Here is a 13,813-nt window from a genome sequence, read left to right on the forward strand (position 1 = left end):
GGAGGGGCAGGTGGCGTGCACCTCTGTGAAGCAGGGAGCAGGGGTTCACAGACGTTGGGGCAGACTTTGGATTTTAAGTGTGCTAAAGACCCACTGGGTGGACTAGAGCAAGGGAGCGAGATGATTTCATTTATGTTTCAAAAGGATCACTCTGGCTGCCTTTGTGGAGAAGAAATTGTAGAAGGCAGACCCCAGAGTGCAAGCAAGGAGAACAGTGCGGAGCGATCAAGCGGTCGAACACAAAGGACTGTCAGAACCGCAGGACCGAGAGACTGGACCCATTCTCTGCAGCATCTTGGCATCAGCCTCCTGCACACCACTCTGGGTTCTGGTCTCTAGCCGTTCTGGAACGTTCTCCAGTTTCCTTGTGAACTGTCAGACATTTTGGATTCTGCACCTGCTGGGCTATTGTCCTCTTTGTCTGAAGTGGCCTCTTGCCCCTTTAAGGCATCTACTCTGTTTTAGGCACCAGATCACTGAGATCCAGATCTCTTGCTTGCCCACCAAGACCCAACCCAATTGTTGCATCTGCCGGGGAGCTCACCCCCTCACATCCCTCACATGTTTTCACCCTCCCATCCACAGTAGATTCATGGAACTCTGGGGCTTGCCTGACCATCAGGATTAGTCTGACAGAGTGCTCTGGGCAAAGGTGTCATTATTCGATAAGGCACAGCAAAACCACTGTCTTGGGTGCAACACCTTGCCCTTCAGAAAGACATGTCAGGCCGGCCATTGGCACGCTGCAAGCCAAGCCAAGCCAAGCCAAGCCAAGCCAACGTGCATATTGGGACTTTGGAAATCAGGAAAGGATGTAATTCAATGGGATGGCTACCAGGAGCTTAGTGCAAAAATGACTAAGGCTCAACATTTTAACGTGGCCAATATAAAAAGTTATCAGGTCAGAAGAAAGCAAACTAGACTATGCTTCTCTGATTTCTCTGACTAGCCAACACAGTGCTGGGCACACAGCAGCTCAGCTCTTGCCCTTTCAAAACTCACCTTGGCATTAATCTGCGGGTGCTTACCTTGGTCTTTTCTCTCTCTCTTTCTGCCTCCACCCACGCCAAGAAAACAGGCAGAAGGTGGCTCCTCTGTGCCCCCAGGACACCTGTGGTTATTGCCCACCTTAGCTTTTCTTTGGCCCACACCATGATATTGAAAATATCTATTTGGGTGTTTGTTGCCCCCATTAGGCTGAGGGCTCCTGGAGGGCAGGGACCTAATTCTGTATTCGATATGAAGACTGGGCTCAGTGCCACAGCCTCCTAGCTGCTCCCCACACTTCTACTCTGGACCCCGACCCTCCTCCACACAGCAGTCTGATGGCCTCCAAACACAAATCATACTCCGTCACTTACCTGATTAAAACCCACCAGAAATTTTCCAAGACTTGCTATCTAGCCTCATTTCCATCACTGCTTCCCCAGGGAGGCCCTGCCTGTTGGTTTAGTGGAATCGAGTTAGTGTTTTCTAACTGACAGCATGAGCTGCTGGTCCAAAAAAGCAATGAGATGCTTGTGGTGGTGGTGGTGGGGAGGATGGGGGCCCCATCACAGCGGGTTTTGGAGGTCTTGTGATGGAGTGGACTCCTCTCTCCCCCGACCTCAGCAATATTTGAAGGCAGTTGTCATGACCTCCCCCTTGCTTCTTTTTTCCAGGCTCAAGACCCTCATCCCCCACTATTAACAGTTGCTTCCAAAGCTGCACATGTTCTGCTTTGGAGGAGTCATCCCTGGCTAGATATGACCCTGAGCTACTTCTCAAAGGCATTGCCCTTCCTGGAAGCATCCCAGCTCCTTGCTGCACTGTACCTCACCCCCGAGACCAGGAGGGCAGAAAGCAGCAAGAGAGGAGAAGACTCAGAGAGAGAATGTAGACTGATGGAGGGAGGAGTGTGCAGCCTGGAGTAGGGGCGGGGGGAGGTGGGAGGAGGAGAGGAGGGGTGGACTGGAACTGGGCCCCATGCTGCTCCCTTAGGCCCTGGCAACAGTCCCCTGTCTCTCTGATCTGCACATGACAATTCTGGGTACATGGGCGAAAATGGGAAAACATGGGGGTGCTCCCAAGAAGAGGCCAGCTGGTCCTCCCAGGTGCTCATGTTCCCTGTGTCTTGTGTGTGTGAGGGGATCTTTGAGACAGGGTTTGGGGCCCAATCAGGCCATGGAGCCAACTGGGGTCCTGGGGTAGAGGGACTGTTCCAGGCCCAAGCTCCAAGAGGCAACAGGACTTGAGCAACCATCTGTTTCAGCTCTGCTGTTACTTTGGTAATTGGAATGTCAAAATCCATGACACAGGGCTTTCTACAGCAACTTTGGGGAGGGCACGGGTGGGCGTGGAGGTTGGATTCTGGAGTTTTCCTCAGAGCACGGTTTGTGTCAGGGTTGTGTAAAATTGCCTCACCAGGGTGGTGAAAGCGGAGTCCTTTCTTCCTGTTGAGGTCTTGGGAAACAGTACAGAATCACCCTCCTTATCCTGTAGGGTGTGGGGGGCAGGCTTGTCTGGCTGAGATGGGCCCTGCGTATGTGCAGATCCTGGCTGGACTTGTCTTCTCTGAGAAGTGCCATCTTGGGCTCTCTTAGCTCCCACCAGACTATCCGGCAGCCTCCTCACTGGCCCAGGCCCGCCAGCTCATTCTCACCCCAAATCCATCCCCTAAACCACAGATAGAGAGAGTAATTCACATCCCTCCCTAAAAGCCCCACTGCTCCTGCCCTCCGTTCTGCGGAGAGTGCAAGCTCCAGGCCTAGACGGTGGCTCACCTCTGCCTCTCCCACCCCCAGGCTCCTCGTTCCTGATCAGACCCCACACCTGCCCACTTTCAGGCCTCATTCTGAGCTCCTGCATGTTTATCCGAGGATGCCTGCAATTGTGACATGGGTCTTAATATTTGCCCTTCCAGTCTCTGCTCAAAGGTCACATTCCTCCCTCGAAGTCCCACCAAACTTTACCTTCTCCAGCCTTTCATTTTCCACATTAAAAGCATTTGAGGAGCTGTGTTGTTTGCCCTGCTGGCCTGGGCTTCTTCATGACATAGGCCTTCTTTATCAGCACTGTGCGCCCCCCCTCCCCCGCCAGCACGTTCGGAGCATTGTGAAGTGTCTGGCCAGATTCTACGTGTATGTGAAATCATATGCTATTTGTCTTTCTCTGTCTGACTTATTTCACCTAGCATAATACCCTCTAGGTCCATCCTTGTTACACATGGGAAGATTGCATTCTGTTTTGTGGCTGAGTGATACTCCGTTGTGTATGCACACCACATCTTCCTCATCTGTTCGTCTATGGATGGACATTTAGGTCGTTTCTATACCGTGTCTATTGTAAATAATGTGGCAATAAATATAGGGGTGTGTATATCTTTTTGAATAACTGTTTTTGTATTCTTCAGGTAAATACCTAGAAATGGAATCATGGTGATTCTATTTCTAATTTGTGAGGAACCTCCACACTGTTTTCCACAGTGGCTGTACCAATTTACATTCGTACCAACAGTGCACGAGGGTTCCTTTTTCTCCACATCCTCACCAACACTTGTTGTTTCTTCTCTTTTTTAATTTAGTCATTCTGACAGGGGTGAGGTGATCTCTCACTGTGGTTTTGATTTGCATTTCCCTGATGCCGAGTGATGCTGAGCATGTTTTCATGTGTCTGGTGGCCATCTGGATGTCTTCTTTGGAGAAATGTCTATTCAGGTTCTTGGCCCATTTAAAAATTCACTTGTTTTTTTGGGTGTTGAGTTGTATGAGTTATTTAATATATTTTGGATATTAATCTGCATCAGATATGCCATTTGCAAATATCTTCTACCATTCAGTAGGTTGCGTTTGTCTTGCTGACTGTTTCCTTCACTGTGCAAAACGTTCTTAGTTTGATGTTGTCCCAATAGTTTTATCTTTGCTTTTGTTTCCTTTGCCTGGGGAGATATATCCAGAAAAATATTGCTCAGGCTGATGTCCAAGAGTTTACTGCCTATGTTTTAGGAATTTTATGGTTTTGGGTTTCACATTTAGGTCTTTAATCCATTTCGTGTTTATTTCTGTGTACAGTGGTCCAGTTTCATTCCTCTGCATACAGCTGTCCAGTTTTCCCAGCACCATCTATTGAAGAGGTTGTCCTTTCCCTGTTGTATATTCTTGCCTCTTTTGTTGAAGATTAATTGACCATATAATCGTGGGTTTATTTTGGGGATCTCTAGTCTGTTTCATTGATCTATGTGTTTATTTTTGTGCCAGTACTGTACTGTTTGGATTACTACAGCTTTGTGGTATAGTCTACAATCTGGGACTGTGATGCCTGCAGCTTTGTTCTTCTTTCTCAAGATAACTTTGGGTATTCAAGGTCTTTTGTGGTTCCATACAACTTTTAGGATTATTTACAGAACCAATTTTTTTTTTTTTTTGGAATGGAAGGGGCTAATGTGATGGAGGAGGCTAAATCACCTTCACCAGTTCTCCTAAAATCCCACAGGGCTCTGTAAAAGTGGCTTACTGTCAGACCTTCCCCTGGAGTCTAGAACTATGTCCTACTCCCAGACTGAGCTAGCAGAGAGAAGGCAAAAGGGAAAACTCTTGGCATCTATGAAGCTCTGTCCCCTGCCATCTTGTCCCTCAGCTGCTCTGCCCTCTTCAGCAACCCCTCCGGCTCCCCAGGACCCTAGGACCACCCTATTTTCACTTGCTCAGCTGTAGTGCTTCATTCTGGCACCTGAGGATTTGAGGCAAATGAGTCATAATTTCTGCCTTCAGGGCCATCATCAGACTTGATAAGGGCTTCCAAGTCTGTATTAGAAGTGCAATGGTTGAAGTATCAGAGAGTTCCACGGGCCTGGAGGGGTAAGCCCCTACATGTTTGCAGAAGATGGTGGTCAGGGACATCGTCAGGATGACAGTGACAGAGGCTCTGGGCCTTTACAGGTCCTAAGAGACTTGCTGGAGACCCCAGGGTGGTGAGAGCATTCCTGGGGCAAAGGTGAGGAGGCCGGAGAAAGCCTGGATATCATTTAGGGAAAAGGGAAAACGCTTTGAAGAAGTGGATGGGTGGCTGCATGGTTGGAAGGGGTTAGATTTACTCTGTGTCCCCAAAGATGTGGGAGGGAAACTAGGATTCATACCCGGCAGGCACAAGGAGACAAATTCTGGCTTGGTGTGATGAAGAACCTTCCAAGTGTCAGTGCCACATTAGGAAACTCTCTTTCCAGGAGTTCAGGCTAGGCCACCAGCTGCTGGGGACGTTGGAGAGCGTCAATCAAGCATGGGGGTGGGGCAGGTTGGGTTTAAATAAGCTTCTAGTGTGCAACAGATAAAGGCTGGTATGACTGAATAAAGCAGGAGGGCGGGAGGGTGGGGGGGGGGTCTTCAGGGTTCCATCACCTTGCTGCCCTCCACCTTCCAGTTTGAGACTCATGATATCCAGAAGCCTTCCATCTACCAGTTCTAATCCCTCTTTTCTCCACACCACCCATGAGAGGGGAGCATGTGGGAAACCTTAGAACATCTGTACAGTCAGTATCTGTTGAGAAGCTGCAGGTATCAGCCACCTCTCTGCGTGCTGGGGATAAAGCAGGGGTAAGCAGATGCCGCAGACTTGGCCCCCATGGAGTTCACAGTCTAATGGGGAGGCAGAGCCACAAACATATTTATGGCACATTGTGAAAAGGGAGGGTGGGCAGGGGGGTGGGGGTGCCTGCCCTACCCCGGGGCATCCCCAGGGCTCCCGACTCCCAGACTGGTTCTCTTTCTCCTACGAAGCTGCATCCATAAGGTGGCTCCTCCCCGGCCATGAAGATCAGGGAGAAGGTCTATCAGAAGGTGAGTGTCCCCAGCTGTCAGCTCCCTAAGTCAGGCAGGGAAGGGACTGGGGGCTTCTAAACTCTGCTCCCCAAGCTCACACAGCCTGGAGCAGTTCCTGGAAACACCCTCACCCTTATGCCCTCAAGTGGGAGCCATCAAATCTCTGTACCCACAGCAGAGGCCCCTGGACGCTTAGAATAGAGGCCTGCACAGTCCGCCTGCAGACAGCCTGGGACCCAGGTACAGCCAGCCAGTGTGGGGCAGTGGAAACCTGACCTTCTCCTTCTTCCTGCTCAGCAGTGGGGAAGGAGCCGGGACAGCCAGCCCATGGAGAAGATGGGATTTGAGGTCCTTTTGTCTCTGAACTATTTTTTTTTTAAAGATTTCATTTATTGGGGTGCTTGGGTGGCTCAGTCGGTTAAGGGTCTGCCTTCGGTTCAGGTCATGATCCCAGGGTCCTGGGACTGCTTCTCCCTTTCCTTCTGCCTGTCGCCCCACCCACTTGAGCTCTTTCTTTCTGAGAGAGAGAGAGAGAGAGAGAGAGAGAGAGAGAGAGCAAGCACGAACAGGTGGAGGGGCAGAGGCAGAAGGGGAAGCAGGCTCCCCGCTGAGCAGGGATTCTGACTCGGGGATCGATCCCAGGACCCCGGGATCATGACCTGAGCTGAAGGCAGATACCTAACCAACAGAGCCACCCAGGCGCCCTTCTGCACTACTTTGAGCATCTGCACCACTTTATGGCCTTGGACTGGTCCCTTCTCCGTTCTGTCTCACTTTCTTCGTTTGTGCAGGGATCTCTGGACCTGAAGTCCAACCTCCTCATGGTAGGGGTTGAGCTTTATAGCTGCAGGGACATGATTGGAGCTCATTCTTCCATCCAGCAGGTAGGGCTCTTCTCTCTCTCCATCCTGCTGGCACTGGGTGGGCATGGGTCAGACTCCCCCACTGTCATCTGTGTCTGCACCTGCCCCAGTGCCCATCCATGATGAGGATGCTAGGTCTGTGAAGAGACACCGATTTGCTCCCATGGATTCAGAACTCAATTTATGGGCAAACACACCCAATCCAGTATCCTTTGTTAGACACAGCCCATCTAGGTGCACCTCTGGGTAACTTCCAGAGGAACGAGGTCTCTTAGGAGACGACAGATGGTTGTGGAAGATGGTGGACAGCACTGGGTGAAGGTGGGGGTCAGGGCTGGGTGGGGGGTGGCCTGCATGTCGAGAGGACCTTTTGCTTCCTGTGGTAATGAGGGCCAATTTGACAGTACAGGGAAGTCCTGAGCTAGACTGAGGTGAGTAGTGGGGCCTGAGGTCAGAGGTGAGGAAATGGTTAGGGAAGTGAGTCCAGGGGGCTTAAAACAGACCCACGTTACTGTGGCTTCTCATTTTGTTATTACCAGATGAAGGGGTTGAGCAGTTAAGGGGCAGGGCCGTGTACCACCCAGGCCCTCGGAAGGACAGGTTGGGAAGGGGGTTGTGGAAGAAGCACGCAGAGTGCTGGCTTGGAGGAAGACTTTATTTTGCCCCCCATTCCCCAATCCCCCAGCTAAGGCAGTTTGGCTTCTCTGTGGCCCTAGTTGGGCAGGGGCAGGGTATCCTGGCCTCCCGATTAGTGGCTGTGGCCATGGCCGTGGCCACCGTGGCCATGGCCGTGGCCACCGTGGCTATGGCAGTGGCCCTGGCCACCTTCCCCAAAGCCTGGCCCGTGGCTGTGGCCTTCTCCTTCAGGGGCGGTCTTGTGCATCTCCTCGTGGGAGGCGAACGTCAGCCTACCCACTAGGATGGAGAACTCCTCGAAGTTCAGCTCCTTGTCTCCATTTGTGTCCAGGTCCTCCATGATCTTGTTTATGGCATTGTCATTCTTCCTCTGCTTCTGTGGGTGGGGGCAACAGGGCAGTTAGGGCTGGGTGTGGCCAGCGCTGGGGACAGGGAGTTCAGCCAATGACCCCGGGCAAAGGCACGGGGAAACCTGGCTCCTAGGCCTCAGTTAAAAAATTAAAAATGACCATTGACTGATGCCCACAGTCTAGCAGATGCTGGACATGTGCTGGACGCTTGCTGATTTATTCTGGACATAACCTGACCACTACGATTCTCTCCATTTTACAAGAGAGGAACTGAGATCAAGTGACTTGCTTGAGGTCACATAATTAGTATGAACCGAAATGTCACCTCATTTGGTGTTTATAACAAGCTTAACAGGTAGACTTGGGTATCTTCCTTGAGGAAACTGTCTCAGGAAAGGGGAACTAGTTCGTGCAGATTGACAAGGCTTGGGAGCTGGAGAGTGGCCATGAGCCCGGGCTTGTCCCGGCCCTTCCACCTGTCTGTCCCGCTCCCTCCCCTTCTCCCACCTCTCCCTTCCCTCTCTAGGGTACTCATTGGCGACACTCATTCCAAGCTACGGAGGGGGACTTATCTGAGGAGAACAAGATGGTTGGTGTCTTGTGCTAAAGAGCAAGGTATGTTCCCCATCGACCCCAAAGGGTGTGATGAAGTGTGCTGGGGGGAGGGCAGGAGGGGGAGGGTGCGGGCTACAGTCGGCCCCACCCACTGGCTGGGGAGGCTCGGCTGAGTCCCCTCCCCAGACACGGTGGGTGCCCCGATCAGCCCCAGGCCCTTCCCACCCCTGCAGCGCCTCGCCACAGCCTTCTCTTCTGCACATTTCCTCCTGTCCCTGGGCAGAGTCACCGTGGAGCGTCTGCTTGGCAGGGTCTCAGCTCCCCCTGCTGGACAAGAGAGGTGGGTGGCGGGGCAGGTGTAGGAGTCACACCCAGGAGAACCTCTCCCCACCAGCTCTTGGCTGTACCCTCTGCAGCCTGTCCTGATCCAGCACCCTGCTTCCCAGTGTCTGCACCAGTGGAGAGCTGTCAGCATCCCCCCTGTGTCGCCTCCTGAGCTGCATGGGGCTTCGGAGAGGGCTGCCCCCTGCCCCAGGAATGGAACTGAGACTGGGACTCAGGCACCTCACTCTTCTTAGTCCAGGCTTCTGTTTCCCCAAAGTCCCCAAACTTGTAAAGAAAACTGAAAGAGCGGATGGGACCAATCCTCCTTTCTTTTTCTTCCCCCTAGAACTGCCTGGTCATTTGCAGATCGGGGAAATAAGCTAATTATGTTACTGAGTGTTGTGTGCACGCCACTGCTTGACAGGGTGCTTTTGTACATCCGGTGCATGTATTTCCTACTCTGGACCCTTAGGGTTAGGGAACCCCTCAGCCTTTGCACTCTGAGACCTAGCTGAGGGTCAGTGTCCTCTCCGCTTCTGCCGTGGGTCATCCTTAGTTGCTTCCCTCCCCAATTCAGGTGTCAGCTCAAAAAGTCACCTCCTTGTCCACCCAACCAGTGGACAGCTGTCCCCACCCAGCCCAAATCTCCCCCAGCACTCTCTCTTATGTGTCCTTTGGGGCACTAACGGGCATTGGATTTATCTGTGCTCCCTGTTGGCCAACATCTTTGCTGTGTGTCCCAACGGCGGGTCCCTGTTTGTCAGTACGCACTCCTGCCCAGGACAGGGGTCCCGCACACAGCATACACCACCCGTCAGTCTGCTCTCTAACTTGGAGCAACTCCAGTGACACGGTGCCCGGTGCCTCTGGAGGCTGGGCTGAAGGAGTTGGAATTTCCTCCTTGGCCACTGCAGAGTGCACCCCCATGCCCCAGCCTTAGGCCGGACTGCCCCTGGTTGCGCCAGGCCTGCCAGGGGCATCTGCCTACCTTGAGGAAGTTTGGCAGCTCCTTTATCACGAGCTGTTTCAGTTCTTTCTGGTTGAGTTTGTCCGGGTGCTCCAGCCGCACAGAGTACTGGTGGAAGATGTTGATGATGGTCTCGATGCTGCATTCCATTTGTGACATCTGGTCCGCCATCTTCCTGCACTCTGTCTGAGGAGTGGACCAGCGAGGGTTTGGGTGTTTAGAAGAAGAGGCTGCTGAGCTCCGCTGACACCTCCCACAAGCTGCACGTAGGAACAACAGGGGAAACACAGAAGGAAAAGAAGAGCAAGGCATTTGAGCACAAGAGGCTCCAGCAGAATATGATCCCAGAAAGTGTGAGGGAATTTTCAAGTGGGTGGGTCAGTCGAGGAGGGGTTCCAGGAGGAGGCCTTGGAGGAGGCCTGTCGTGGCAGGGAGGTGAAGAAGGAGTCGGGATGTGTGTGGGGGAAGCTGAGAGCTCACTTACCCAAGTCAAGGAGCCACACAGAGGGATTTGACAGCGCCGTGCGTGTCCAACATTTATAGGCAGCTTCTGGCCAGATACCCAGCTCCCGTGGGAAGATTGCTTCACGGGTGAGCAGTGTGGTAACCCTGAGCTGGACTATCAGTGCCAGGAAAGGGGCTGGGGCGGGACAGGAAATGTTCACAAAGCTCTTTTGGCCTTTTTGTGAAATGCCCAGCCCTGGGCCTGGAGCTGGTTTGGGAGGAAGCTGGCTGGGTAGCTCACTTCCTTTCCACCCCAACCCCCTGCCCTACCTGAGCAAGCCAGCTGCCTCTCCCCTGGCAGCCCTCACTCTCCCCCTGCTCCCGTTGAGGTTGGGTCAGTCAGTGGCTGCTGGCTCTGCCTCCCCCATGCGTGCAGCCCAACAAGGCTGGCTGAGCCTTCCTATGTCTGCCTGGCTCTGTGATAAGCACTCCTTGGAGGTTGAGGTGTTGGCACGGGGTTCTTGGACTCACAGGGTGTGAGTTGGGGTTAGGAGGGTTGTTGGAAGTGCTCCACCCCCTTGTATTGCAGATAAAGGAACTGATGCCCTGGAGGGGCCTGCGTGGTGACATAGCAGGAACTGGGCCCACACATCCTGGTTCTTGGTTAAGGGCGATTCCGCTCACACCTCCCTCTTGCGATCTGAGTGATCCTCAGGGTGAATGTGTCTCTAGAACCGTGCCTTTAGGAACTTACAACGTAGAAGACAAGTATTTTTATGTAGCTTCTCGTTGGGCAAGACCTGTCCCTCCCTGGCTACAAACCTCCCTTTCTGCCCGGGGCAGAAAGCTGAGCTGCTTAGCACAGCACACAAAGCTCCCTAGAAGCACCTGCCCTGCCCCGTCAGCCTCCCCTCCTGTCCCCCTCCAGCTCCTCACTTGGGGTCACAGGAGGCCCACCTGCCCCGTGTACCCCAGGCCTTTGTCTTTGGTGCTCTCACCGAGTTCCCTTCACCCATGACAGGGTGCAGTCCTACGGACCCCTTGTGGCTCAGGTCAAATGCCACCTCATCCACGAGCCTGCTCTGTTCTTTCTGATTGGAAACAACTATTCTTCCCCCAGATTGCTCCTGCACCACTTCCGGCTCCCAACGCTTCCTCTCCTAGGTCGTGTACATGTTCAGCCTGTGTCTGACAACTGTCTGTAGATCCGCAAGGGAAGTTCTTCATGTTCCTACCCTCCTGAGCACACAGTCCCGGGTTTGGCAGATGGGAGACCTCACATTTGTTGAAGGATCATGTCCAGGCATGGCAGCCTTGCTACGCCTTGACCCAGGAAGCATGTGTGGAGGGCTTAACGATGGGTGCTGTCCCTTAAGCTCTTGCTCTGTCCGACCTTTCCTGTATCTGGCTTGCCTCCTCTGCTCTGCTTGGCTCCTCAAGGCAGGGACACTGCGTGAGTCACTTCTGCCGTCCTAGGTCAAAGCAAGGGCCTGGCTATGTAGGCGCTGGATGAACATTTGTTGGATGAATAAATGCAGGAGTGCACAAATAAATGAAGAAATGAGTAAGCATGACGATGAACACTGGTCTGTTGCCCCGTGACTTTCTGTAGAGCCCTTGTGTGTGACTGTAGAGTGTCGAGTCAGGATTTAAGTAAAATGGGGGAGGTGGAGAACAGGACCAGCAGCTGGTGGGAGCGAGCAGCTGGACAGGCTTTGAAACAGATGGGAGTCTGCACCTGTGGATCGCATGTTGGCAGTGGGTTCCCTTGAATCGGAAGACCGCAGTGGCCCCATGGTCCCAGGCTAGCCCCAGCTCAGGAGAGGCTAGGGCTGAGCTGTGGAAGTCCTGACACAGGCAGGCTCTTTCTGGCTCCATCAGTCGCTGCCCCAACACCACTGCCAACCGAGGCCAGAGGTTGGGCTGTAGGGTGGTGGGTAGTGGGGTCTTCTCCTTGGGGAATCTCAGAGCCTCCTGCTAGGGCATGATTTGGGGCCATTCTTCTGGTTCCAGACAGTGATTCTGGAGGCTGCCATTGAAAGAAAAGGGTATGATTTCCTGAGCTGTGGTTAAAACAATTAAGCAACCATGTAAGCATGTCTTTCTTCCCAGTGCCCAGGACCAAGAGTGGGCCAAATCCCCCTCCTCTGCAGCCTTCCTGTTGTCGTCCCTCAGGGAAGTTTGTCCCTTCTAAGTTGTCGGTATCAAACCAGGTATTATAATGGGGCTGTAACACAGGCACACTGGTGGACCTTCCCCAGGCTCTGTGTCCTTCAGCCTGCAGGATCCTGGGTGAGAGCTCACGGCTGAGTGAGGGGCCGAGAGCTGGATTCTAGTCCTAGCTTCTCCAGACTTGCTAGATGGGCTTTGGAAAACATTTCTATGTCTGGGACTCCCTTTTCTTATTCATTAAGTGAGGAGGTTGGTTCAGCCAGCCCTTAGGTCATTTCTAGCATTGACTCCAAGTTTCGATGCAGTCTTGGTGGGCTCCAGGAATACCACAAGCCTCATGGCCCCAGGGTCCTGTCTGATCCCCAGTTTTCTGTTGCTACCCTGCAGATGAGGTCAGGTTCCCCCTCCCAACAAAGCAGCTTGAGTCTGGGCCCAGGCCTTTCCAGGCTACAACCTGCTGGCCTTTCCCCTTCACACCCCTATCCCCCATGCCCTCCCCCGCTCGCTGCCCTCCCCCTATACGCACTCCCTCCACACCCTCCCTTCCTCCTTGCCTCTGTCCCAGCCCAAGACTTCCAGATGCTCTTCCATGGAGATTTCACCTTGGCATCCCCTGGCTCTCACTGCTCATTCTGTGTATATCAGGGTGGACATGGGTAACTTTGACCACTTCCTGCACCTTTGGGCTCAGTCTACACCAAGCTTTGACTGCTCCTTGTGTTCTTCACTGACGGCTTGTCCTGAGGTCCCTGAGACACCCTGTCCCCTGCCACACTGCTCCGGCGTCCACAGTGTGGCCCCTGCAGCAACCTGACTTCTTAGATCCTCCACCTGCAGCATTCCCAAGTCCAATCACTGCCCCCTGACTGCACCTCAGCTTTCCTCCCTCATAACCATCGTGATTTCTGGGAAACCCCACCTTCTAAATGGAAAAGTCTGGTGGTTCCTTTTCTGTTTGTGCCTTCTGTTTCTCCAATTCTTCCTCCTCCCCTATCTCTTGTACAACCGCTATGTCCTTGAGGTCCCAGACCCTTTCACAAATTCCTGGCTATTATCTCAGTATGTCCCTGTTGGCTTCCTCTGCCTGTCAGGAACGCCTTGGAAGGATGCAGCCCTCTATGGGAAGGAAAGGGCTTTCACATGCATTACCATGTTGGCGTTAAGTACTGGCCTACGTGGCCGCCCCAGTCGGGTCTAACTCCTTGAGAGAGGGTGTTCTCATGTTTGCTCATTCCTGGATGATAAGTTTGGCGTGGGAGAGACATCTGATAACCATGTGCAGAATCATATGAGTGACTGACTTGGTTTTGGTGGAACCCATGCTTAAAAGTTATTGCCTGTAATTAAGAAGCTGTGCAGGAGGGAGAATGCAAAGAAAACAAAGGAGGTGGGGAGGGATGATGGAAGCAGGGTGTGGGAAAGTCCCCTGGGGAATAACAAGGTGTGTGCTGCCACCTGGTGGTAGGCCTGCATCAGGACAGCCCTTGGCTAGGGTTAGGGTTAGGGTTAGGGTTTGGGTTAGGGTACGGGTTAGGGTTTGGGTTAGGGTACGGGTTAGGGTACGGGTTAGGGTGCGGGGTTAGGGTTAGGGTTAGGGTACGGGTTAGGGTACGGGTTAGGGTGCGGGGTTAGGGTTAGGGTACGGGTTAGGGTTAGGGTTAGGGTACGGGTTAGGGTTAGGGTTAGGGTTAGGGTTAGGGTTAGGGTACG

At 53.0% G+C, this 13,813-nt stretch overlaps 1 protein-coding gene across 2 annotated transcripts; it reads right to left on the reverse strand.

The window, feature by feature from the left end:
• Positions 1 to 7,292: 7,292 nt before the first annotated feature.
• S100A9 (S100 calcium binding protein A9) lies at positions 7,293 to 10,130 on the reverse strand. Of its 2 annotated transcripts, none has more exons than XM_025858785.2 (3): positions 9,972 to 10,130; positions 9,509 to 9,673; positions 7,293 to 7,667 (listed from the first exon to the last, which is right to left on the reverse strand). In XM_025858785.2, exons 2-3 carry the CDS (start codon positions 9,656 to 9,658, stop codon positions 7,404 to 7,406), a joined length of 414 nt encoding a protein of 137 aa, XP_025714570.1. In that variant the 5' UTR covers positions 9,659 to 9,673; positions 9,972 to 10,130; the 3' UTR covers positions 7,293 to 7,403. The 2 variants fall into 2 exon arrangements, with proteins under 2 accessions (XP_025714570.1, XP_025714569.1); XM_025858784.2 differs by having other exon boundaries at positions 9,509 to 9,747; positions 9,972 to 10,125.
• Positions 10,131 to 13,813: the final 3,683 nt, after the last annotated feature.

The sequence above is a fragment of the Callorhinus ursinus genome, unplaced genomic scaffold, assembly GCF_003265705.2.
Source record: "Callorhinus ursinus isolate GAN/ISIS: 27379988/994484 unplaced genomic scaffold, GSC_fseal_2.0 scaffold92, whole genome shotgun sequence".
In the NCBI taxonomy this organism is placed as follows: domain Eukaryota; kingdom Metazoa; phylum Chordata; class Mammalia; order Carnivora; family Otariidae; genus Callorhinus; species Callorhinus ursinus.